This window comes from Vombatus ursinus, unplaced genomic scaffold (genome assembly GCF_900497805.2).
Source record: "Vombatus ursinus unplaced genomic scaffold, bare-nosed wombat genome assembly UNPS02000580.1, whole genome shotgun sequence".
Taxonomy (NCBI): Eukaryota; Metazoa; Chordata; class Mammalia; order Diprotodontia; family Vombatidae; genus Vombatus; species Vombatus ursinus.
In genome coordinates, this window is record NW_020940358.1 from 8637700 (window position 1) to 8663050 (window position 25351).

Genomic DNA, 25351 nt, shown 5'->3' on the forward strand with positions numbered 1-25351 from the left:
TACAGCAGGAGCTGTCTGAGAAGGGAACTTGAAACTTATGGCTATGTTAATAAAGATTTTTTTTAAACCCAAACAACTAGGGATTGTTAAGCCTAATGGAATTTAAAGCTAGAAAGAAAACCTTAAGATATTACCAAAACCCCTCTTTTTACATATGTGGAATCCTGAGGCCAAGAAATGAAAAGTGACTTGCTGAAAGTCACAGGTAATAAACACTGGATTTGAATCCTAGCTGACCCCAAATCTATTTTCGTCATAATATACCACAGTACCCTTAAAAAGAAAGAGGGCATTTCATCCACCTAACAGGTGATGGCCTCAAGGTGCAGAATTGAGTAATTTTTGGACATTGTCAATTTGGGTATCTGTTTTACTTGACTACGCATATTAGTTACAAGGGTTTTTTTTGTTTGTTTTGAGGATAGGAGAAATGAGGAGAAAAATGCTTGTTACAAAGTATTTATAAGTCACATTAAAAAGAATAAAAGGGGTGAGGAAAATGCAGGTAGGTGATACCAATCTGCAAGTATGCCATTTAGGGCTGTCATGGGAAAAGTTTCTTGTTCTTAGTTCCATAAGGCCCATACTGGAGCAGTGAGTAAAAGATGAAGTGTGACATAAGGGAAAAGCTGCTAATCACTAAAATGGAATGGGATGTTTGGGGAGGGAATTAGTTCCCTAACAGTGAAAAACCACTGTCAAAAAGTAAACAATACTATTATTGCTTCTCCCTACCTCAAGCATAAATGTGTTACCCATGCTACTAGGTCAAGAGGGAGGATAAATAAGAAACCAAGTCTCATTTTAGGTTGAATTTTAGCTTGTCTCTATTGTTGAGAAACATAACTTGTACCAAAAGAGACAGAATTAACTTGTCTTTCCTCATAGCATAGCTTCTCCAGTTTAACCACTAATGACCAATGTGAAACAGCCTAATAAGCAGGTAGAACAGATAAGCCACATATAAATCAGTAGCTGCCCCATAGCAATCAAATGACTTAGGAAACATAACATAAAGCCAAGAAGAAAAAATATTAAACATTTGCATGTTTTATTTATAATTTACAGTACTCCAACAGAGCAGCCCCATTGCTATGTTTCTAATTCTTAGCAATTAACTCCTACAAAAATAAACCCAAGCTTTTACAGTAACTTAGTCAATGCATAACTAAAACCTTTGTAGCTATTTTAAGGGAGTTTTCATTTACCAAGGTGCTTATTTCAACAAAATGCCCTGTCAACCAGAGAGGGGCACATGCCTATGCTAAAGATGTAACCCATTTACTCATGCAACAAATTTATATTCCCCTCCCTCCCTCCACCCCACCTTTAAAACAAACAAAAAACCAATGGAACTATTTACAATTTGGAGGAAACATGCCCTTTGCCAACTCAACTTCACTGAATAGCAGGTTGCTCTTTTCTCCCCCCTCCCCCCTCCCCCCTCCCCCTATTCCTAAGTGGATGAGAACAGCATTCAAGAGCGTTATGCCAAAATCCAACACATGACTGGTAAGCAGCATGTACCAGAGACAGGTTGGCAGCAATAAGAAGGGCTGGTGAAGAGGTTATCTAGGGAGGCTGGCCCTGAGTTTTATATCCCCCATCAGTTCCCATAGGGATGATAGTCTACCCTGGCCCCTTAGCTTTGAATATTCACAGGGCCTCTTGGAAGTCTCCTTTAACTCTTCCTCTTCTGACAACTCATCTCTGGGTTCTGGCTTGACACCTACCCTGGGTACTCTGTGGTTTGCTTATACATGATCCTTGTGACAATCCCTGTATTCCCTCCCAACCCACCCCCAAACCACCCCAAGTACTCATAAACCCCATTTAGTACTAGGCATCCAGGTCTCCAGACACCCAAGAGTTACTGAAACATGTTGCTTCTTAGAAGTGGGAGTGACAGACCAGCAGCACCAAAGGGTCAGTTTGGTTACTAAAAATATAAGTGGCTTGTTTTTAATGAGATCTGGTTCTACTTCTAAAAATTAAGTCAAAGCTATTGTCTCAAAAAAAAAAAAGGTAGATATTTAGTTAAACCCTCACAAAAGAATACAGAAACCCTTCTGCAAAATACCAAAAGAAAAGTTTAAAATCAGGTTATGTTTTTAAGAAAAAAAGGGGGAGGGAGAAAGAGACCAAGACACCTCAAAAGAGGTTACCCATGAACACTTCCAAAAAACAAGTGGTTTTCACTCAGACCAAGTCCAAGTTCAGTTGAAGTCCAAACTATAAGCAGTAGTACTGTGGGATTTTCCAAAAAGTAGTAAACAAAATGACCCATTTTCTCCCCACATTAAGTGCAGCATTTTCAATGTTTTCTTATATACACAGCATCACCTTTGTGCCACTTAGCCTGCAAGAGAAAAGACAGTGACCAAGATTGGGTATTCGTGCTCCATGAGGAAAACAGCTATATCTTCCCCTGGACTGCCTCCTAGATTTGGCCATTTCTGAAAAGAGGCTCACCTAGCAAAATAAGTAGGACATTATCATGTGGTATAGTGAATGGAGGATTACTCTTTCATTAAGAAGGCCGGGGTTCCAGTATTGCCTTTGACACAGACCAGCTGTGACCAGGGCAAGTTTCTAAGCAACTCACACTTGATGCACTTCAAACTTTCAGTGACAAATGAGTTGCCAATCTTCATAAAGATGGAGTTTCTATATCAATAAATTTCCTACACCACTGAAATCACAAGTCCAAAAAAAAAAAATTTTCTCTTCACTCCAAATTACAGGCAAATGAAATCCTTGCCTAAAATTTTTCCTCTTGCTGGACAAAGGAATAAGCCAAATTTAACACACTGCTACTGAATGCCTTTTGAGGAGGCTTCTAGTCTATTCTCAATTTTTCACAAATCTCTCCCAACAGACCAATTTGTATCTAGGCAAGAAACAGCCATTCCTCCATACTTACAAATAGTTACACTCTTAAACTCTCCCAGTACCAGCTCTATGGGAAGTTTGGTTGCGCCGGGCTGTTCCAGTGCCTCTTCCACCTCTAAAGCCACCCCTGAAGCTACGGCCTCGAAGAAATCTTCCTGACACTCCAAAGGTCTCCGTGTTGAGCTTCCTTTCTTCAGCCCATGTTGTACGCCTAGAACTGAGCCAGAATCAGATGTATTTAACACACATTCATAAGACTAAATTACTCAAAGAATTAGAAGAAAAATACCTGCATTTCTATGTCATTGCTGTTGTCTAATGATAAACTGCTTAAAAAAAAAAAGACAGGGTGATTGCTTAGTTGTGTTTAGATCTAACGTCGTGGGGACCACAATTTCCACATTTATAAAATAAAGGCAATGAATTGGATTTTTATATCCCAACTGACTAGAACAACAGCTTGCACATAGTATGTACTTAGTAAATGTTTGCTGAATTATTTGATGCTTTTTCTATTAAGAGTCTATTTGAGGGACTAAACAGTTCTGTGTTATTTCCCAGCACATCTAGCACCCTAACTATACTTTTTTGGGGTAAATTCTGCCAAGCAGCCTCTAAGCTTGATCTCAAATTCACTAACTCAAGCATTATTCTTGCCCATTATGTGCCAGACAGTGGGGATACAAAAACAAACAAAAAGACACTAGTTGCTCAAGGAACTATGTTCTATCAGGAAAACATACTTAAAAGATGATTATGCTGGGGGATGAGTGGAGGGTGTAGAGAAAGATAGGAAAGGAGGAGTGTAAAAGATGGTACTAAACTTTAGTACAGTAGTTGGTTAAGCAATAGTGTAGTGTAATGAAAAAAAAAAACCCACTAGAAATGGAGAAAACTGGGTTGATTTCTACTAACCAAGGCTGTGATCCTGAACAAGTCACTTCTAATCTGGAAAATGAGAGGGTCAGAGGATCTCTAAGGTCCCTTCAGGACTTGTAACATCATGTGTATACGAGCATGTGATTCTAAGTTCTAAAATTCTATTCTAAATGGGAGCTAGGCTAAGCCTAGAAGCCATACAGCAAATGAATGCCAGTTCAGAGTAGATGGACTCTTTATCCAAGTGCCACCCTACCCTTAACAGCTGACAGATGAACAAAGATTAAGGGGAAAAACAAGAGAAATGCCAGTGGTGTGCAGATAAGCAAACTCTAGGACAAACTTAAGGTTGCTCAATTTTTAAAAACTAGGCCAGAATCTGCTTTATTGTAATTCCTCAAATTAAGTGTTCATCATCTAGGACTTATGCATCTATTGTATAGAAATATTAATTGTAGTGGGATTTGATTTTTATCAAGTTTCAAGTTTCAGTCTTCAAAGTATTTATCCAAGTTAAAAAGCACATGAGTCTTTTCAAGAAGTAGCCAGCAAAGAATCCTTTTCTTTCCTTACATTCATACATTTACCTGGACTTTAGTTCAGAAGATATATTGTCAAAGAATGACTTGGATTTGTCATAATAGCAGTTAGGTCCCAAGAGGTCTTCCTCTGTGGTGCTGTCATTGTTCTGAGTTACTACTGCTGGATCTCCCTTCTCTTCTTTCTCTGTTTTGTCATCTAGGAATATAGATAGGGAAGAACATAAAATGTGTGTTGACAAGCCAACTAAAAGGAAAGTGCAATTCAACCTAGCATAGAAACATGATCAAGAATCAATTTCCTCAGTTCCTGAATTAGGCTGGCACAGTCTGCCTACTAGCACATATTGTACCCAGAACCAATGTTTACCATATACCACCATGCAGTGTTAATCAGCACGACTGTTTACTGTGCTTTGCTACATTTCATTGCAATTAGAGATATGTCTCCCTTACTGTCCCAACCTGGCTATTTAAATATTGACCAAATTAGGAAATCAGGGTCAGCATGAACTTGTTTCCTTTTAAAGCTTAACAGCCAACAGAAGAGGTTCTGAGAATTTACAGGTACTACAATTTTTATACCCAGTGCTAAGCCAAATCACAGTATTACAAAATGAGGAGAGATCTGCTTCAAACATCAACTAAATGCCTACTATAAGCAAAACATCTCCAGTAAAAGGAGATCAGCATATTAAAGTTCTGACTACATATTAAGGCATACAGCCCATTTTACTATTGTGCGATACCAAGTGTTAGAAATCTTTATAAAACTTAAATCTGCCTCTCTGATAAGATTTACTCATTCTTTTTACTCTCTATTTTAACACATCTCATCAGTCCCTTCCAAATGACAGCCTTTCAAATATCTGAAGGCAGCACTCGCCTTGTGTCTCTTCTAAGTCTTTTTCTTTAGGTTTAGAATCCTTAGTTCCTTCAACCAATCTTCATGATACAGTTTTCCCCTTACTGTCCTAGTAGCACTCAGTATCAATATTCCTTTTAAAAGTGCCAACTACACTTGAGGTATTATAAACATGTCCCCATAAGGAATCAAACACAGCTAAGTCAGACCTTTAAAATTCAGTTTCTTCTTAAATTCCTTGTCAAGTTCTTCTCTGTTGAACTGAGCATTTGCACTCTCAAAATCAAAGTCACCTTCAAACTTAATAGTGTTTTCCTTAACATTTGTTGGACGGTTCTGCCCTCTGGAACGGTTCCTTGTTCGCCTGTTCCCTATAGGAACAGAAAAGCCAAGAGTAGAACAAGTTAACAAGCTTCCATAAAGGAATGCCTCTGAACAATAGCCAGATCTCTGAAAGCCTTCAAAAAAGAGTCTCCATTCTAGAGACATCAGGTTTTATCCAAATGCACACACCCCATGATGCGATAGCAGGTAATTGGGCACTTAAGTATTGCTGACTTAAGATTTTTAAAGATCTATAAATTTTCAACTGTAGTTACCCATTTTACTCCAAAACTAAATTACCTGATCTTCTCCTTTGAGGTCTTCTGTTTTCATCATTCACTTGCCCTTGATTTTGTACAGGTACTGGTTGAACTATGTCTAAGGCATAAAAGAGAATATTAGAGGAAAGATCTTCTGAGGCCACAGACCTATAAGTTTATAACGAAAGGTGCTAAGTATAGTACCAGGCTTTGAGCAAATAATTTGTAAAAAGCCACAGATATTCTTTCTCTCTTCCACTCTTCTCCAACCTCCCTCCCCCCCTTCCGTAGTCACTCTGATAATCAAACAAAAAGGTGGAAGGAAATGTTTCAAGTACCACTTGTTTTGCTGTTTGGTTGGACCTGGCGACTGTTGCGTTGAATCCCTATGGAAGTCTTGGTGGGTAGTAGTTTTTTGGCATTCAGGTTATCAACAGAACCAGTCTGGACTGCCTGCTCCACCATGGGACTCTTTCGTACAGGGATGGATGGAAAACCAGTTCCTGAATTAAAAGAAGAGAACAGAGATTAAAATCAAAGGAAAAAGAAAGCATTATGCCCTTTCCCTTATGGTTGGCATATCAGAAGTAAAAGTGAGCCACCTATAGAGGTTTTATTGAAACCCAGGTAAAACTCATTCACTTAGAGGTCCCCTCCTAAAGGTATGCAGATGCCAGGTCTGAAGTCAATAGCCCATTGAAACATCCACTTAACCTCAAGGCTGATCCCAACTTTGGAATGCAGATTCCCACGGTCATTAAAAAACATGATACATTTCTATGATATTAAGTAGTTGACAGTATTGAAATTTTGGTAAAACTAGCCTACAAAGGATTATTTTTATCCTGGGGAATACTGCACACAAACAGCTGTTCTAATCTATAGCTTGACAGAAAACACGAGTGTTCAGTTATTTCAGAAGTTATTTTAGGAGAATGTTAGTTTTGTCTGAAGGTCTCAAGACCAAGGAGGAGGGACAGTCTTAAAATGTATCTTTTATCCCCAAAGTTTCCCTTAATGTAAGTAAAATACAATTGTGAAAAATTCAATAACACTATTTGATTCTGCCTTTCATGGTAGAATATTCTCACCGGTAGATTTGCTAGTAGACATTTCCAGGTCAAAGCACTTGGAGATAAAAGAACTTAAGCTTCATCTCTCCAAAGCAAGTAAGTATGAAAAGGAAAGAGACTTTTCTCCTGTGTTTGGACACATACATTCAGCCTCCCCTACTTGCTTCCTCCAAATTCGGGGACCTTGGTGTTTTGATGGGGTGGTTTGAGAGGTTAGATGGAAGTTGGAATTTTTCAGGCAGGGAGTGTGAACCTAGCTTAAAGTTTTTTTTTTTTGTTTTGTTATTGTTGTTTAGGCCAAACATTAACCTTTTCTCCCTCCCCTATAGGGCAAAACAACATGTTTTTTGTTACAGGGGACAGGGACTAGAAAATTCACCATAAACAAATAAGGAAAATGCCAAATGGACTAGAAAAAAGCTCTCTTAAACAGAAGGATTCTAGACCTGCTGTTTATTACCAGTGTGACCTTAAGCAAGTCATTTACTCTTTAGTTTCCTGATCTATAAAATGAAGGGATATCAGATCCAAGGTTCCTTTCAAGGTCTCAGATGCTAGAATTAGGAGATGTAAGGTTCCCTTCCAGGTCTAGATACTACAGCCTTAAATAATTCTCTAACTCTATTTACTATAATGGGATTTTAACTCATTTACATGTTTTTCTTGTCCATTATTTTGCCCTTTCATGCTAACTCCTCTAGAATCTCTCAAAAAAGTTTAACTGTTTAAACAGTTTAACAGACTGTTTAAGTCTGTTCACATGTACAATATAATTGGGTGGGACATCAGACAGGCTTAATTTTTTAAAAAATTCACATCTTTCTATGAACAATACTGGTTTTAATCTTAAGAATATGAAACTATAGAATAGTTTTAAAATGCAGATGTGCTATACTACTTCTATAACCAGAATACACTGGGCCTCAATGCCACATTCAAACTCAAAACATGCAAAGTAAGACAGACTGACAGTAGTTGCATAACATAATGAAAACTACCATTATTATTTCACATTTAAAAATCCATTCAAAGCTCAAGGACCTTGGAATCTATGTTTAACATAAACTACAGAATTGTCAAGGTAAATTTTAGTGTTTCAAGTAGATGAAGAAGTAGGATAAAATCCCAACTCTGAATGAAAAGTAGAAGATTTACATTAGCATTAAGACAAGTTGAATGTCACAGCACATGTTCTGATCCATTTCAAGACATTATTCTATCTCTTAGGACTTTGAGACCCATTTCGAATTCTAGCTTCCCTCCGGTGGTTCATAAGTCTCAATACACACAGGACAGAAAAGTCACATTTCACAATGATCACATACAGTAGTATGTGAATGTAGCTTACTAGTTCTAATATATCGATTTTAGAATTGTCCTCAATTTAGATACATGTCCCCCCAATCCAGACACTGTTTAATGTCCAATCAAAACCAGCAGCTTTCTTCTAACATGACTTTTCTAGTTCATGTTCAACAGTCATTTCTACTGCATACAATGGAAGTGCTTGATGGAAAGGCAACATTATATAAAAAGAATGAAGAGAGCGCTGTTGGTTCCTTGTCATCTCCAGTACTTTTATTACAAAGATAATAATTAAAAGGCTATATACTCTGTCAAACAGAAGTTAAGCATACCACTAAGTTTGACAAGAGTATTGACTACGGCTACTGTCATTCTGTTCTATTAGTTTTACCCCCTTGCGCTAAGCAGGCTTTGCAAGACAGATGCAGTTCTCCAAAACTGCGGTTACCCTTAGAAGAGAGCTGATGTGGCTCTGAGGACATGTCAAGCTCTGAAACAGGCTGTGGAGATGGAGAAGAACTAGGGCTTGAAGCAGCGGCTGAGGCTGGAGGGCTTACCAACTTCTCTAAAATAAGATAAGGGAGAAAAGAGCAAAAAGAGAAAGCATACAAATAAGTAACGAGATACTAGTCTAACATACAGCAAGCTTGGAAAGAGATTCAAGTAACCCTTGCATGCCAGGCTGCTAATGCAAATATTTAAGAAAAGCAGCAAGCCAGGGTGGGAATGTAACCTGTCACATTAGAAAAGAGTCATCAAGACAAACAGAAATTTTTAATAGAAAGTAACCTACAGGACTAGTCTTGTATTTAATTTTATATTGCTCCCTGCCATCAGACATTATCATGATACCAGTGAGTAATCAGGTCTAAGTTGTCTAAGAATTTTGAATTCATTTGAAAAGCTATGTGACCAAAAAAAAAAAAATGGTAGCATGGAAGTCACTAAAGACTCATTCATGCTATTATGTAAGAATACTTTTGAATTTTGGAAATTCTGAATTCTGGAAAAATTCAACATGGCTTAAAAGTTGCACTTAAATGGCTTAGGAAATCCTTCCATGGCTCAAACTGTAATGATTACAGGGGCATGGCTTACTAAATAAAACATTTAAAATTTTAGTAATAAGCATCCAGTAGTTAATGATGAATTTCACTACAACATTAAAGCAAAACCTCCATCTGGGAAATACTAACAGTTCATGTTATTAATTTCCTAAAATTTGGAATAACTCACTTTACACAGATGTTTAAAAGAGATTTTACACTATACACATTTATTACTATGTAAATGTACTTCATAATCTGGTCATCTTTTTAGAAAGGCAAATGGAAAAAGGTCAGAAAAATACAAATGCTAACTATACTCTGAAGATAATTAGAATCTATTTATTTTTGCTTCCTAGCTGCTGATATCCACCCATAATAAAATATTGTATGGGTCAAGCTTAACAAAGTACAGAAGTTTTACTCACCTAAACCTAAGGAAGCTGCATACTGCTGGCTAAGTAATGAGCTGGCAGCAAGCTGGTTGTAGGGTGGCATACCTCTAAAGGGGCTGTAAGGCACATGTGGTTGGAAGGATGATGTAGAGGCAGAGCCCAGGGAAGACTAAACAACAAAACAATATGTAAGAATGGAACAGTTACCCTATTAATATGCAAGATTCATTTTCAGAGCCTAGACAATAACTAAAAACACACAAAATTTGTTTAGAAAGAGAAAAAAAAAATCCTACATCCCTGAAAAGAAGATAATTTAAAGTGTTGCTTATGGCTAGCCAAACTATAGGTATAAACTGTGTTACTGAAATTGGTGATTAGTCATTCCATATAATTTCCCTTCACTGTTTCACCTCCATCCATCATGCACTTGTGAACAAAATATTGTAGGGGGAGGTGAAGAGGACAGTGTAAAGAGACCCATTTCTTTTTTTTTGTTTTGCTTTTTTTTTTTTGTTTTTAAAGAGACCCATTTCACTAGGAGCATAGTGAGAAAGTTTAAAAAAAAAATTCAAATTCAATATTAAACCCATTTAGGTAGTTGTTCCTTAAAGCTCAAAAACACTGCTGGACAAACAGAAGCTAACTCATTGACTTCATACAGTATACCCCATAAAGCCATCTGCCTGCTAGCCATATATAAACTACATCAATTTGAGCATCTAAAAATGACTTTTGAAAATGAATTGGCTAAGATTCATACAAGTTTTGGTATCTAGTTTCTCTTCCTGGGACCTCCAAGTTAAGAGACCAGGCCTAAACCATCAAGCCTTCTGCAAGTTAGCAAACTTAAGAGAGGACAAAAAACAAAACAAAAAAACAAACAAAAAAAAACAACACCCCCAAAACTTCCTTACCACTTCTCACTTAAGTCTGCTCATCATGTTAATGCTTAAGCAAAACGGAACAGCAAAAAATGTATATTTATCCCTAACTTATAAAAACCAAAGAAAAGTATTAACTCAGGTAACACACTTACTTGGACAATAGCAGGATCCTGAGGGAGGGTGTGTTGAGCTTTTGGAGGTTCACATACAGTAATATCTTTGATATCACTTCCTCGGAAAATGATGTACTCATAAATTTCCTCTCTTGGAGGAGCAGGTCTGTCAGTAGGACGGTCTTCTGTACCAAATGACCTCACTTAGGAATTGAAAGAAGGGTTAGGATGTTAGACTGATTAACTGAAGCCTGAATTATTTTAACTCCTTATTATCTCATAGGTTTCTTCTTGAGGGAAAAGCATATGAGTAGCAGAGGCTGAAACACTGGATTTGGAGTCCAGGAGACCCTGGGTTCAAATTCTGCCCCAGTCAGTTAGTTACTAGCCGTATGACCCTGAGCAAGTCACTTATTCTTGTTCAAACTCCTCACCAGGAAAACGGGGATAATAGCACCTAACTGGAAGGGTTGTTGTGAGGATAAAAAGGAGATAATGTATGTAAAGCACTTTGTAAACCTTTTAAAGCCCTATATAAACAATTATTATTATACACAAAACCCTTGAGTTCTGTTCTTTTTAATATATAGTATTATCTTTTCAAAAGGGATACAATACCTATTTGTAGTTTATTTGACAGTAGGCAAGTTTGAGAGGTTCTATGAAAAGAAGAACTGCAGAATTCTACAGAATGTTAGGGAGCTTGGCCTACTGGGAATAGGGTAAAGATGTCTTTCTTTGTTACTCATTAATCACTGTAAAAAGAGAAGAGTAAGTCTCAGTACTGTACTCTGAGGAGCGAGCCAGCTTCCTTCAAAACAGAAGTGCCCATTAGTTTAGAGAACTTTCCCCAACAATTTCAATGCCATTTAACATCTTGTGACAGTAGAAATGAATATTTACAATGCATCCAGAATCTGGGCCAAAAGTAAATTTACCTCTCAAATGAATGAATCTAGAACAAATGGGATACTTTAGGCACCTACAACTGGCATCACCTGAAGCAATACTTGAGAATTTCACAATTCAACTAATAACAGGTTCTCACTGGGCCAGGAACTAAGAATCAGTCCCCTTCTACAAATTAAGGGCTTCAGGGATCCTCTATGTTCCAGAGATTCATCTGGTACAACATGATTGCTATATTTCAGTTTTTCTCTTCACAAGATTCAGACATTATACTCTAAGAGCTGGGAGCATAAGAGTATGCAGATACACTTAGGATGCCTAAATATACATTTTTTAAAAAATGAAACTGGAATGTCTTCAATCATTTAACAAATATTCAAGCGCGCACATTCAGCAATATAGACTATAACAGGTCATATTAACTGCATCCTGCAGACCTGTTACCTCCCCTAAGAAACCAAGTTTGACAGACTGATCCTTTTTGCCAATTCCACAAGACAATCAGGCTCCCCAGGAGGCACGAAGCAAATTGTAAACGAATTGCCAACTCCAGAGTCTAGTCAGATTACTACCCATCCTACACATCTGTCCCTTAAACCTCCTTCAGTGGAGAGTAGACTCCACAGAAGAGCCATTTTTTGCCCTTAGCTTTACACAATATAAAAAACATACCACAGCAATAGCCACAAAGGAAGTCCTCTCACTATAAAACTTACTTAGACTGATGTCTTTTTTAGGAGCCCAAGTCAGATTGGTAGGACTTATATTAATAAAGACAGGCAGAGAAACTACAACTATTAGGGGGGCGGGGTTGAAGGGGAAAGAAGACATTTGGAAGATAACAGTGTTTTTACACTCAAGAGGGAAGTTTAAAAATGTGAAACAAATAGTAGAGTCCCATTCAAAGGTAAGCAGCCTCCTACCTTTGCATCTTAAAACCTGGAATTTGTGCAGTCTCAAGGTCTAAGCACTTTAATTGGTTCCAGAAGCCTATAGCAATCTAGCCCTCCAAATGCCCCACCCCCATTCCCAAGAGTAGGTTCTTCAGGTTCTAGTGTACATCTGCCTTAGATCTTTACTAGCTGTGTGACCCAGGGCAAGTCACAACCTCTCAGTTTCTACATCCGCAAAATGGGAGTAACAGCACCTCTCCCTTCCCCATCATTAGAGCAGAATGAGATGGTCGCAAGCTCGCTCACTCTCTCTGTATGTATATATAGGTATGTATGTATATATATGTGTGTGTATATATATATACACACACACACACCTACATATACATACATACATAATCTAAAGAGTTATATAAAGGCTTCTTTCATACCATCCCACTAAGCTCCTCCATTGTTCTGGAAGAGACAGATCTACAAAAGGTAGACAAGAAACAGCTGAAGAGTGTGTAAGAGAGAGTGTGGGGGGGGTGAGAGAGAGAGAGAGAGACAGACAGACAGACAGTGTGAGAGTGTGTGTGTGGAGGGGTGTCAGGAGGACAGGCATACTTAAAAGAAATGAAGCCAGAGTTAGCACCCCCATCCACCCCTCTCCTACCCTACCTAACCCCACTAGGTATTTATTGTCTGGGCTTAGCAGGCCAGAGATCTAGAAAGCTCGACATAACACAAGACTCCAGTGAGGGAAGTATAGACCATTGTGTATGTATGTGCCGGCGAAATGCTGCAGGGCAGGGCAATACACAAATTAAGTAGAAGTGTAAGTGGGTTGGGGAGGAGGGAGGGGGAAGCCAAAGAGGGCAATGGGAAGCTCTGGCGTCAACCAGCTCCCCCAAGGCACTTTTGGTCCAAACCAAAGAGGCTTGTAAGAGGGCTTGCAAGGAAAGCCAACAAGATAAGGGCACAAAGACATTCTTCTTCCAGCTACCACTACTTTCTCTTCTGGGCACAGAGCCACAGGGGCCTGCTGGAAGACGGTAAGGAGATATCCCCAAGGGATGGGAAGAGAAAAGCCCTGTGTGGAAGATCAGCAAATCTTTTATGCTGGCATATGTGCCTGTGTGAGACTGTGTGAGAGGGAGAAAGGGTAGAATCCCACTGCAGGCGAGCTCTTCAGGAGAGCCTCAGGAAGCAGATCTATGTGTGTGGGAGAGTGGTTAAGGGGGTGCAGCAGGGGCGATTACAAGACGTGGAACACAGTTGAGGGGCTGTAGTTCTCCTAGGACGGAAGAATACTGATCGAGTTCACTTGGGTCTAAGGTTGGGAAAAGGGGAATCAAAGAACCGAGTGAGAGCTGGGGAAGGGGAATGGAAACCTGTCTGTCCTCACCCTGAAGGTGCAGCAGACAGCTGGGGCCAAGGACTAAATCCCAACCTCCCACTGGAAGGAGATGGGAGGCACACGAGAGATGGGAAGGAGGGCGTGGGAGCTTCAGAGGAGCCAGAAAGGAAGGCTTCCGGACTCCAGAGAGAAGGTTTGGGGTGAGCTAAAGGTGGTGCCCCAGGGGCGCATAAAGGCAGGGTCTGGGGTGGAGGGCGGGGAGAAGGGCTAGAAGAACTGCGGCTTTCGGGGGGGAGATAAGGGGAGGGGTCGAGTCTTGGCCTCAGAAGGTCGGTGCCGGGGGCAGAATGCGGGTCAGCTGCGGCGGCGGCCTGGAGCAGTATGGGCTCGGCGGCGGGGCTGTGGGAGGGGGCGCTGGCCGGGATACGAGCTGGGGGAGGGGAAGGGGACCGGCGCGGGCCAGGCTGGGCGCGGCTGGGGGCGGGAGGAGTCCGGGGCCCGCCGAGTCCGGTACCTTTGGCGAGGGCCACGGTAGAGTTGTCCGTGTCGATGGTGTAGAGGATGCCCTCGTAGCGGATCTGCGCCTTGGAGATGAGGCTGATCTTACTGCCCAGGTACGGGGTGCCCGACGAGCCGCTCATGGCCACGGCCGGCCGGGGCCGAGGCCTGGCTCGTGGTCCGCTAGGCCTTCCTCACCGCACAAGCACGGAAGCCGCCGCAGCTACCTCAACCTCCCGCCGCTGCCTGTGGGGCCTGGGCCTGTGGGGGGAGGGGAGGGAGGGGGAACGCGGGGGGGCGGAGGGAGAGGAGCGCCACATCCGGGTGCTCCCCGACTGCGCTGCGCGCTCCGCTCCCACGCACGCACACTGCGGTCCGACCCTCCGCACTTGCCGCCCTTTAAATATGGCGGCGGGGGCCGGCCGTGGGACTGGGAGACTCCACGCCCTGCGCCTGCGCAGAGGCTGGAAGGAGAGGCGCGACGAGAAAAGGTTTGTGGTTGTTTGTACTGTTCCGCCTTCCTCTCCACCCACCCTCCGCCCTCTTCCCGGCGTGCTCAGTTTCCGCGCCGGCGCCGCAGCGAGATGATGGATCTAGAGGTGGGCGGAGAGAAATAAGCTTAGAGAGCAGGTGTGCGCAGCTGCGGCTTAGTAGAAGCCAAGGAGGCGCGTGCCTGGGAGTGGAGAGGGGAGGTGGGGGGAAGGGAGGCGGTGCATTCTCTAGCTCGTAGCTTCCTGCGGTCGCGGTTGATTCTGAGAGCTAGGAGGCGGAGCTTGGCACTGGTGCGCACCCCTAAGGGTGGGAAGGGAAGGGGTCACCTGGGGCCGAGGTTTCTGTGAGCTGTCCAAGCCGGGGCGGGGTCAAACTAAGGGGGCCTGGTCTCCAGCCTGGCCGTCCCTCCTTCCCCCGCTGTGATCCTGTGAGTGCCCACCCGGTCTTTTCTTCCCCGCCCCTTTGCTCCTTCCTAGCGGCGAAGGGAGCCCGAGCCCGCCTGCGCGGCGGCGGAGGGACGTGCGCCTTCCCGGCATCTTCGCTGTCCGAGGCCTGCGGGGGCGGCTGCGTAAGTCACGCTCCGCTGGCATCGGGGAGTTAAGAGTTCGCGTACAGGCCCCCGGATTCTGCCTTCGGGCCCTGACCCCAAAGTTCAGAGATGTGGGCTCTGGCCCTCACTGAAAGGCTGTAGGACCCGTTGAACCCCTTGCTAGTCTCTGGGCCTCAGTTATCTCTCGAATGGAGCAGATGACAGATCCAGCTCTGACACGCATGAGCCCGAGACGGAGGCCAAAAGCTCTGGGACCGACAGCAAGAGATGCAGCGCTTTTCTTGACGGTTTCCTCTGGATGTTTGCTTTTTTTGACATTGAAGGGTGGTCGGGAGAGGAGGTGGGACTAATGGGGGGGTAGGCGGGGAGGGGCGTTCTAGACCGAGAAGGCCAAACCTGTCTTTCCCGGAAATGAGTCAGCCCTGGTGTCCTCCCGGCTGCTTCCCTGGCGTCTCTGCCTGAAATACAAACAGAGGCTGGCGTGGGGCCGCGCGAGGCTCTTTTTGCACCCTGGGGATCCGTTCCGGGTTTGGGGCCCCTCGACCCCAAAGCTCCGGCTCAGGAAGCTTTCCCGAGTCTACCAAGCAGAAGGAGGACGAGATACCACAGGGAGGCACTAATTGCACACGTCATGTGGCCGGGGAGACGGTGACAGGTAAGGGGAAGACGATTCGGAAACCGAGACGGCCTTCTGGCACCTGCTCCGGGCCCACCTGTTGGAAGCCGCGGAGAGGGAGTGACATCACTGTGCCGGTCCGCTGGGAGGCTTCTGCTATGGGTCCTTTGGGCCAATCAGCTTTCAGGGCTGCAAATGTAAATGTTACAGGCTCCAGTAATGTAATAATTTATTATTTAACGTTTATTAAGTACTCTGTGTCAGGTTTAGAGGGCAGCATTTGTCTAGATATTGAATAAAGATCATTTTGCTTTTTTCTGAATTAACCTGAAAAAGTCAAATTGAAGGGGAAGAGGTGGAGTCTGTGACAAATGTGGACAGATAGTACTCGCACTGGGAGCTTTTGAGGTGGAGCTAAAAATTCTCTTTCACATTTGAAAAGCCCTTCACTTTCAGTCCCTGTTTCATTGAGAGACCTAATTTCCATATTCCCCTTTCTCCTGTCTTCCCTGTTTCTATCTAGAATACCAACCCCCCTTCTTTCAGGTTCTGAACCTCTGAGTCATTCCCCACTCTTCATTTTTCCTCCCCTAGTTCCCATCAAGAGATGCCTTATCCATAACTAATTATATAGTAGTTTCCTAATTGATCTCCTTGGCTGGTCTCTCCCCTTTCTAATTTACGATCTGCACAACTGCAAAACTGATTCCTAAAAAACGAGTCTGACCTTGTCACTCCACTGGTCAAGAAGCTTCAATTGCTTTCAGTTGCTTCCAGACTCATTTCACATTACTTTTCCTCATACATATATGTTCCAGCCAAACTGACCTACTTATTCCCCTTAAAGGACATTCCATGTTCCTTGTGCCTGGAATGCTCTCCCTCCTCACTTCTGCGCCTTGCAATCTCCAGTTCACATCAAGGCAGCTCAAGGCCCTCTTCAAGATTTTCCTAATCTCCCCTGTTATTATTTGTGTTTCCTGGCTGTGGGAGCTGGGGAAGACCTGAGTTCAAGTCTGCCTCCATGTATAGGTTGTTTGACCTTAATTAAGTCATTTAACTTATCATTCCTCTAGGTAACTCTCCGAGACTTTGAATTTCAAAGAAAGTGCCCACTTAAATTGGTAAAAAGAATTTCTTTACCAATTCCCTTCACCAAGAAATTGCAAGTTCAGACCTTATCCAGTGAGCCTTATCGGCGTGTGTGTGTTGCCTCCACCCAATAAACTATAAGCCATGTATGGTATATATTGGGTAATTGATAAATGCTCATTGAATTGAGTTCTTTCTGAATTTGGCTTTTGGAAAATTGCTAGAAAACTCATGTAGTGATTTCCCCCTTTTCTCTTTTAAGTTCAAGAGTAGTGGGCTTTTGACCAGGGACAGATAGTATCTAATGAATTGTTTTCCTTTGCTCAGACTGTTCCTGATGCCTGGAATGGTCTCTTTCCCCATTTTTGTCTTTTGAACTCATCCTTTAATTCTCCACAAAATGTGCCTACTTCTAGAAAACTTTCCCTGATCTGCCCCTCACCAACTGGAAATGATCTTCTCCCTCAAACTTTACATAGTTTTTTGTTTTCTAACTACACTTTTCCTGTAATATTATCTATTATAGTTATCTGTGTTGTTGTCTTATTCCCTTACTAAGTTCCTTAAAGATAGGGACCTTGTCTCTCTAAACTTTGAATCTTCCCAACAAATGACATAGTATTTTGTGCATTTGCCAGTGGCTTATCACAGTGCTTTGCACCTATTAGGAATAAGGACTGGACCTATGATTTTTATTGATATAGGGAACTTGCATATGAGGAAATTCTACGAATGCCAGTCATCATTTTCTCTTTGACTTTTTCATATAGTCCTCATTTAGACCTGCCTCTGTGACCTACCCAAAGTCATAGAGCCAGTGTCAGCTGCAGGACTTGAACCCACACCTTCCTGGCTCCAAGTTCACATTTCTATCTATTAGTCCATAAAAACTCAATTAATTGAATTATCTACAAGTTGTCTGAATAATCCAGGATCAGATTTGGCTTGTCACATCAGAAAGAACCAGTTATTTTGCTAAATTTCAGCATTCTTATAAATTAAAGGGAATGAAGGGGTTCTAAAGAATTTTGTATCTATTCCCTGCACAATAATAAAGTGATCTGTTTTGGTGCTGTAATTAGAGACTTATTGGAGTTGTGCAATAGGCTTTGGTTTCATTATGTATGTATAGATAACAGAGCAGCTTAGTTACAGTTACTCAAATGTAGTTTTCCATTTGCAGTTGTAACTAAAGGGGATTGAAAGTGGTATGTAACCATTATGATGGAAAATATTTTTAAAATTAATTTATTTTGATATATTAACAATCACTTCCATATGCTTTTGAGTTTAAAATTTTTTTCCCCCTTCCTCCCTACCACCCTCCCCAAGATGGCGCACAATCTGATATAGGCTATACATATACATTCCTATTAAACATATTTTCAGATTAGTGATGTTGTAAGTAAAAATTAGAACCAATAGGAGGAACCATCAGAAAGAGGAAACAAAACTCAACAGAAGAGAAAAAAAAACTAGCCTTTCAAATTCCATAGTTCTTTCTTTGGATGTGGATAGCATTTTCCATCATGAGGTTTTTGGAGATCCTTCTGTTGCTGGGAAGGGTTAGGTTTATCAATATTAGTCATCAAACAACGTGGCTGTTATTGGTACAATGTTCTTCTGGTTCTGCTCACTTCACTCAGCATCAGACCATACAAATCTTTCCAGGTTTTTCTGAAGTCAGCCTGTTTCATCATTTCTTATAGCACAATAGTATTCCATCACATTCATATACCACAACTTGCACAGCCATTCCCCAGTTGATGGACATCCTCTCAATTTCCAATTCTTTGCCACCACAAAAAAGAGCTGCTATGAATATTTCTGTACTTGTGGGTCCTTTTCCCATTTGTATGATTTCTTTGGGATATAGCCCTAGGAGTGCTATTGCAGGGTCAAAGGGTATGCACATTTTTATAGCCCTTTGGGCATAGTTCCAAATTGCTCTCCAAAATAGTTGGATCATTTCACAACTCCACTAACAATGCATTAGTGTTCCAATTTTCCCACATCTCCAGCCTTTATCATTTTCCTGTTTTGTCATGTTGGCCAATCTGATAGGTGTGATGTGGTACCTCAGAGTTGTTTTGATTTGCATTTCTCTAATCAATAGTGATTTAGAGCATTTTTTCATGTGACTATTGTTCATCTGAGAACTGCCTGTTCATATCCTTTGACCAATATCAATTGGAGAGGAAAATGTTTTTAATATCAGGTTTTGAGCATGGCACCTGCAGGCACACTGAAGAATGGAACTCACACCTTTTTCTCAGAAAGTTATTTCAAGATAAATGACAGCATTTAGTGGGCAGACAGGGATCTGGGGCAAGAGAACAGCAAACAACTGTGTCTGTTCTCTGGTAAAAATCATTTATCCAATGCAGTTGAGAACCCCATGAAAGAGACTTCCCAGATTCTTCAGAAATATACATTGGTAGAAATCCTTGGACCCTTTATTTACAGTTTTTTATTTATATATTTTGTTTTTACATCACCTTTATTTCTGAACATATTTCCCCTTTCCAATGAGTCATCCCTTTTACGAAAGAATGAAAAAAGAGAACCAAGGGATTCAGCAAAATCACTATGTCTGCTGTGTCTGACAATATTTGTAATATACCATACCCATAGTCGCCCACCTCTGCAGAGTCTGGAGGAAAATACATTTTCTCAAAGATTCTCCTGAAATGAACTTGATCATAACTACATAACTGTCAGTTTCTCTTTACTTTCACTTTGAATATATTGTTTTCAAGGTTCTTCATGTTGTTGTTCGGTCATTTTGTTCCCCATTTCCTTCTCCAGCTCATTTTACAGATGAGGAAACTGAGGCAAACAGGGTTAAGTGACTTGCCCAGGGTCACCCAGCTAGTAAATGTCTGAGGCCACAAATCTTCCTGATTCCAGGCCTGTCACTCTATCCACTACCACCTAGCTGCCCCAAGATTCTGCATAGTTGGCATTAATTCACATCTTCTCATGCTTCTCTGAATTCATCTTTTCATTGTTTCTTATAAGCACAGTGCAGTAATATTCCACACCATTGATATACTACAGTTTGTTTAGCCATACCCTCAATTGATGGGGCCCATAATGTCTAACAATGTGCCTAGAAGTAGAGAAGTACTTTGCTCCTTGCCAAGGTCTTGGATTATGTGTATATATGTTCGCATAAAAAAACTTAATGTTCATATCATGTCACTAATAATAGTGGCTTGCATTTGTACATAACTTTATAGCTTATAAAGTGTTTTATATACATTTTTGATACAACAATCCTTTAATCAGTCCATAAACAATTAAGCACCAATGTGCGAAGTATTTTGCTATACACTGGGGATACAAGTACAAAAAAAGAAACAATACCTTTTCTCAAGGAACTTGCATTCTATTTAGGGAGAGAAACATGTACATAAATAAGTATATATAGAATAAACATAAGTTAGAGTAGAAGGACATTAGTCATTGGGGGGTATCAGGAAAGGCTTTTTGTAAAAGTGGTACTTGAGCTCCGTCTTGAAGGAAGTGAAGGATTCTGAGGCAGAGGTGAAGAATGCATTATGGGCATGGAGTTGAGAAAAGGAGTGCCATGTATGAGAAATAGAGAAGGCCCCATTTGTTTGGATTGCAGAGTTTGCAAAGGGGAGTACTATATAATAAGATTGAAAAGGTTGTAAAGGGCTTTAAAAGTCAAGCATTAGATTTTGTTTTATTCTAGAGGCAATGGGGTGGCCCTGGAGTTTATTAAGTAGGGGAACAGTATGGTGAGATTTGCACTTGAGGAAAATCACTTTGGCAACTTTGTAGAGAATGGATTGGACTGGGAAGAGACTTGAGGCAAGAAAATCAGTTAGGCCATTACAGTAGTATAAGCAAGAGATGATGAATGCCTGCTCTAAGGGGATGCCATGAGTAGAGAGGAGAGTTCTGATTGGAAAGAAAGTTGTAAGTAGAAATGGCAGGAATTTGCAGCTGATCAGGTATGCAGGGTAAGGGAGAATGAGTAGAGGTTAATGCCTACATTTGGAACATGGAAGACTAGAACACCCAGACAGAAGTAAGGAAGTTTGATAAAGGGGAGGATTTGCAAGGGTTCTAAATCTGAGATATACAAACTTGTTTTTAAAAATATTTTTGGGGCAGCTAGGTGGTGCAGTGGATAGAGCACCGGCCTTGAAGTCAGGAGGACCTGAGTTCAAATGTGGCCTCAGATCAAACACTTGACACTTACTAGCTATAGCTATGTGATCCCGGGCAAGTCACTTAACCCCAATTACCTTAAAAAAAAATAATAAATATTTTGAAAAAAAATTTTTTTTTTTTTTTGGCAATTGGGGGTAAGTGACTTGTCCGGGACCACATAGCTAGTAAGTAAGCTATAGCTATGTGATCCCGGGCAAGTCACTTAACCCCAATTACCTTAAAAAAATAAATAAATATTTTGAAAAAAATTTTTTTTGTTTTTTGGCAATTGGGGTTAAGTGACTTGTCCAGGACCACATAGCTAGTAAGTGACAAGTGTTTGATCTGAGCTCAGATTTGAACTCAGGTCCTCCTGACTTCAGGGCTGCCGCTCTATCCACTGTGCCACCTAGCTGCCCTGAAAAAAAATTCTTTTGATTACTATTTCAGTATAATTGTTTTACTTTGTAGTCCTATGTATTTTATGCATTTAAAAACATTCTCAGAAGGCATCCATAGCCTTTACTAGATTGTCAAAAGAGTCAATAACACACAAAAAGTTAAGAGCCTTTGTTTTAAGGGAAAGATACACCTTCTTATAGATGAGGAAGCTGAAGATCAGAGGTTAAGTGACTTGACCTGGGTCACATAAGAAATTTAGGAGCCAGCACCTGAATTCAGACTTTCCGACTAAAGACCAATGCTCTTTTCAGTATACTGTACTGCCCCTCTAGGTCTCATCAATCCTAAAAGAAGAAACACAAGAGGCAGCATAGATAACAAACTCACATCTCATAGGACTGAGCAAGTAGAAAGGACCTTGTAGCACTTTCTCTGATCAAACACGTCTTCCAGATGTTGGCCCCATTCAGATTAAGTTCAGATGAAAAATTATATTTTTATAGTAAGTATAGTTAAATTTCGTTGTAAGATTGCAGAATTTAGAGCTGTAAGAAACCTTAGAGACAATTTTGTCTAACCCATCTAACCTGCCCCCTCCCCCCATGTGGATGGAGAAAGTGATGCCCAGAGAAGGTATGTAAATTGTCTAAGGCTATTCAGCATCAAAACCAGAACTAGAACACAGGTAGTTTTGATTCCTTGTTCTATGAACTGAAAATATCTTTGGGAACTGGTTTCCCGAGTTATATGTACAAGGGAACCAAGAGCAGAAGGAAAAAGTTTGAACTAACAATTGACTTTCCGGGAAGGAAAGTAGGATTTGAAACTTTTGAAGCATTACTAATCAGGCCCAGCAACCAAATACACTGAGTGACCCACAGGGGCCCCTTTGTAGCCCCCACAGGGCAGCATGAGTCACTGGGTTGGCACCTGAGGACATTAACTACCAATGTATGCCAGAGCAAGGCTGAGAGCTAAAAATATACCTTGTTCTCAGGACCTAAAACACACAACAAAGAAATGCAGGCAAAACCAATTGCAATTCAACATTTTAGACCAGAGTTGAAATGCCCAGAAGATAGTACAAGCCATTTCCACTTAAGGCCAGTTGGGAAAGCTTAAAAAAAAGTCTGAGCTGTGGAGATGCCTTAAATCTGACCTTTCTAAGATTTGATTTGTTTGGTTTGATTTTGTTCTCCAGATTAGGAAGCATACTTAACCCTGGGAACTAACCAACTTCCTGCCTCTTCCTTCCCCCCCACCCCCCACCCCCTGCCATAAATTAGCTTACCAAGCTAGTATATAATTTGAAAATCCTATTTGGAAAATCTGGATTTGGTCTGGAAACAAAATACAAGCAGACCATAGAATCACAGAATTATTGGTTTAGTAAAAAGAGCTTTGGACTAGGAGTCAGGAGACCTGCAACTAACCTGCAGTGCAAGACTCAGGGCAAGTCCCTTATAACCTCTCCATTGGACAGGTTCTTCAACTGTAAAGTAATAATAATACTTACTTTTTTTTTTTTTTTAAAGCTGAACCTCTTTAATTTCATTAGTGTAGGGAACTCCCCCTTCAGAAGAGTCAAGTCAAATCCCTTATTAAGTGCCTACTGTATGTCAGGAACTATGCTAAATTATGGTTACAAAGAAAGGCAAAAACAGAAAACAGTTCTATTCTCAAGGAGGTCACATTATAATTGGCAAAACAACATGTACAAATGAGATAGAATAAATTGGAGAGAATCTTATCGAGAAGGCATTCCTTTCAGTGAAGATCAGCCTCCTGCTTTGTAACCTATAGTCTTAATTAAAATAATATATAAATAATGTTTATAACAAATATTCACATTTTGAGGATAAAGAAACTGAGGCTTAAAGCAGTTAAATGACTTACCCAGGTTCACATGGCTAATAAGTGTCAGAACTGGAAGTCAAACCCAAGCCTCTTGATGTTGGGCCCAGTGCTCTCTCTATCATGCAATATTGCCTACAAAATTGGAACAATAGTACCTGTCCCCTACCTACCTCACTTTGTTATTTTAAGGATCACCTGAGATATTGGATGTGAAAATGTATAAAAAATAAAATACACTATGGAAATACGAAATGCTGATATTAAAGAATTCAAAAGCGAAGTAGGCTGCCCCAGAAGAGTTTTCATGGTTTCATAGAATGTAAGAACTTAGAGTGTCCTTAAAAATCACTTAGCCAACCCCCTCATATTACAGATGAGATAACTGGAGGTCTTCAAGTTGACTGTATGATCCACTTGCTGAGGATATTGTAGAGGAGATTCCTGCTTAAGTATGGGTTAGACTAGATGCAGTTTGACATCCCATTCAACTCTGGGATTCTAGGATTCAATCATTTTTTGAAGTCATATGACGGAACAAGGGCAACACAAAGCAACATATGGAGTGCAGTGTAGTCTGCTTGTAAGTCATGAAGGAACACAGTAGAAAAGTGAGGTATGCTTTTTTTTTTTGTTAAGAGGAGGGTGTATTTTTTTTCCTGTCTTTGGGTCCCCTGCCCATTCTTTCTTTCTTTATTTCCGTAAGATTTTAATTCCAAATTTTCTCACCGTCCCTTCCCTCCTCTCACCCCAAGATGGTGTGCAATTTGATATAGGCTCTACATATACATTCGTGTTAAACCCATTTTCACATTAGTCATGTTGTAAAGAAGTCTTAGAACCGATGGGAGAAACCACAAGAAAGAAGAAGCAAACAAAAAAAAAAGAAGAAGAAAGAGAGCAAATAACATGCTTTGATCTGCATTCAGACTCCGTAGTTCTTTTTCTGGATGTAGATAACTTTTTCCATCATGAGTCTTTTAAGTTGTCTTAGCTCGATGCGTTGCTAAGAAGAGATGAGTCTATCCAAGTCAGTCATCCAACAATGTAGCTGTTAACTGTGTACAATGTTCTTCTGGTTCTTCTCACTTCACTCAGCATCAGTTTATATATGTCTTTCCAGGTTTTTCTGTAGTCTGCTTGCTCATCATCTCTTATAGTACAATTGTATTCCATTACATTCATATACCACAACTTGTTCAGCCATTCCCTAACTGATGGGCATCTCAATTTCCAATTCTTTGTCACCACAAAAAGAGCTGCTATAAATACTTTTGTACATGTGGGTCCTTTTCCCATTTGTATGATCTCTTTGGGACACAGACCTAGAAGTGGTATTGCTAGGTCAAAGGGTATGCACAGTTTTATAGCCCTTTGGGCATAGTTCCAAATTGCTCTCCAGAATGGTTGGATCAGTTCACAACTCCACCAACAATGCATTAGTGTTCCAATTTTCCCACATCTTCTCCAGCATTTATCATTTTCCTGTTTTGTCATGTTAGCCGATCTGATAGGTGTGATGTGGTACCTCAGAGTTGTTTTGATTTGCATTTCTCTAATTAATACTGATTTAGAGCATTTTTCGTATGACTGTAGATAGCTTTAGTTTCTTCATCTGAAAAATGCCTGTTCATATCCTTTGACCATTTACCAATTGGGGAAAAGGAAGGGTGTTTTGCAATAGCTTTTAAAAATAGTAATGAACCTTGATTAGCCTGGAGAAGAGTAGAAGGCTTTCTGGGAAGGAGGACATACTGAGACACAGAGGGGAGAAAGAAGAGGAGTTAACCTCAGGGTCCTTTTCTGCCCCTTCTCTTATGCCCCGTTCTTTGGGCTCTGGTGTAGCATAAGAGAAAAAAAAATACCCAGTGTGTATTCTCTCTTGCCTTTAAGAAGTTTTCTTAATGTCTAACTTGACTCTCTTTTACTGTATTTAAAACCAT

The 25351-nt window shown here is 40.8% G+C and overlaps 1 protein-coding gene across 2 annotated transcripts; it reads right to left on the minus strand.

The window, feature by feature from the left end:
* Positions 1 to 1025: 1025 nt before the first annotated feature.
* LSM14B (LSM family member 14B) lies at positions 1026 to 14458 on the minus strand. Of its 2 annotated transcripts, XM_027850295.1 has the most exons (10): positions 14234 to 14453; positions 10618 to 10781; positions 9612 to 9747; positions 8586 to 8702; positions 6098 to 6262; positions 5800 to 5877; positions 5385 to 5546; positions 4359 to 4509; positions 2924 to 3109; positions 1026 to 2359 (listed from the first exon to the last, which is right to left on the minus strand). In XM_027850295.1, the coding sequence occupies exons 1-9, from the start codon at positions 14358 to 14360 to the stop codon at positions 2938 to 2940; spliced, it is 1272 nt and encodes a 423-aa protein (XP_027706096.1). In that variant the 5' UTR covers positions 14361 to 14453; the 3' UTR covers positions 1026 to 2359; positions 2924 to 2937. The 2 variants fall into 2 exon arrangements, with proteins under 2 accessions (XP_027706096.1, XP_027706101.1); XM_027850300.1 differs by lacking the exon at positions 8586 to 8702 and having other exon boundaries at positions 14234 to 14458.
* Positions 14459 to 25351: the final 10893 nt, after the last annotated feature.

Coding starts and splice junctions, on each gene's coding strand:
- LSM14B (XM_027850295.1), bottom strand. CDS start 14,360: ATGAGCGGCTCGTCGGGCACCCCGTACCTGGGCAGTAAGATCAGCCTC. Junction 10,782..14,233: donor TACCGTGGCCCTCGCCAAAG/GTACCGGACTCG, acceptor TCAATTCCTAAG/TGAGGTCATTTGGTACAGAA. Junction 9,748..10,617: donor AGGATCCTGCTATTGTCCAA/GTAAGTGTGTTA, acceptor TTTGTTGTTTAG/TCTTCCCTGGGCTCTGCCTC.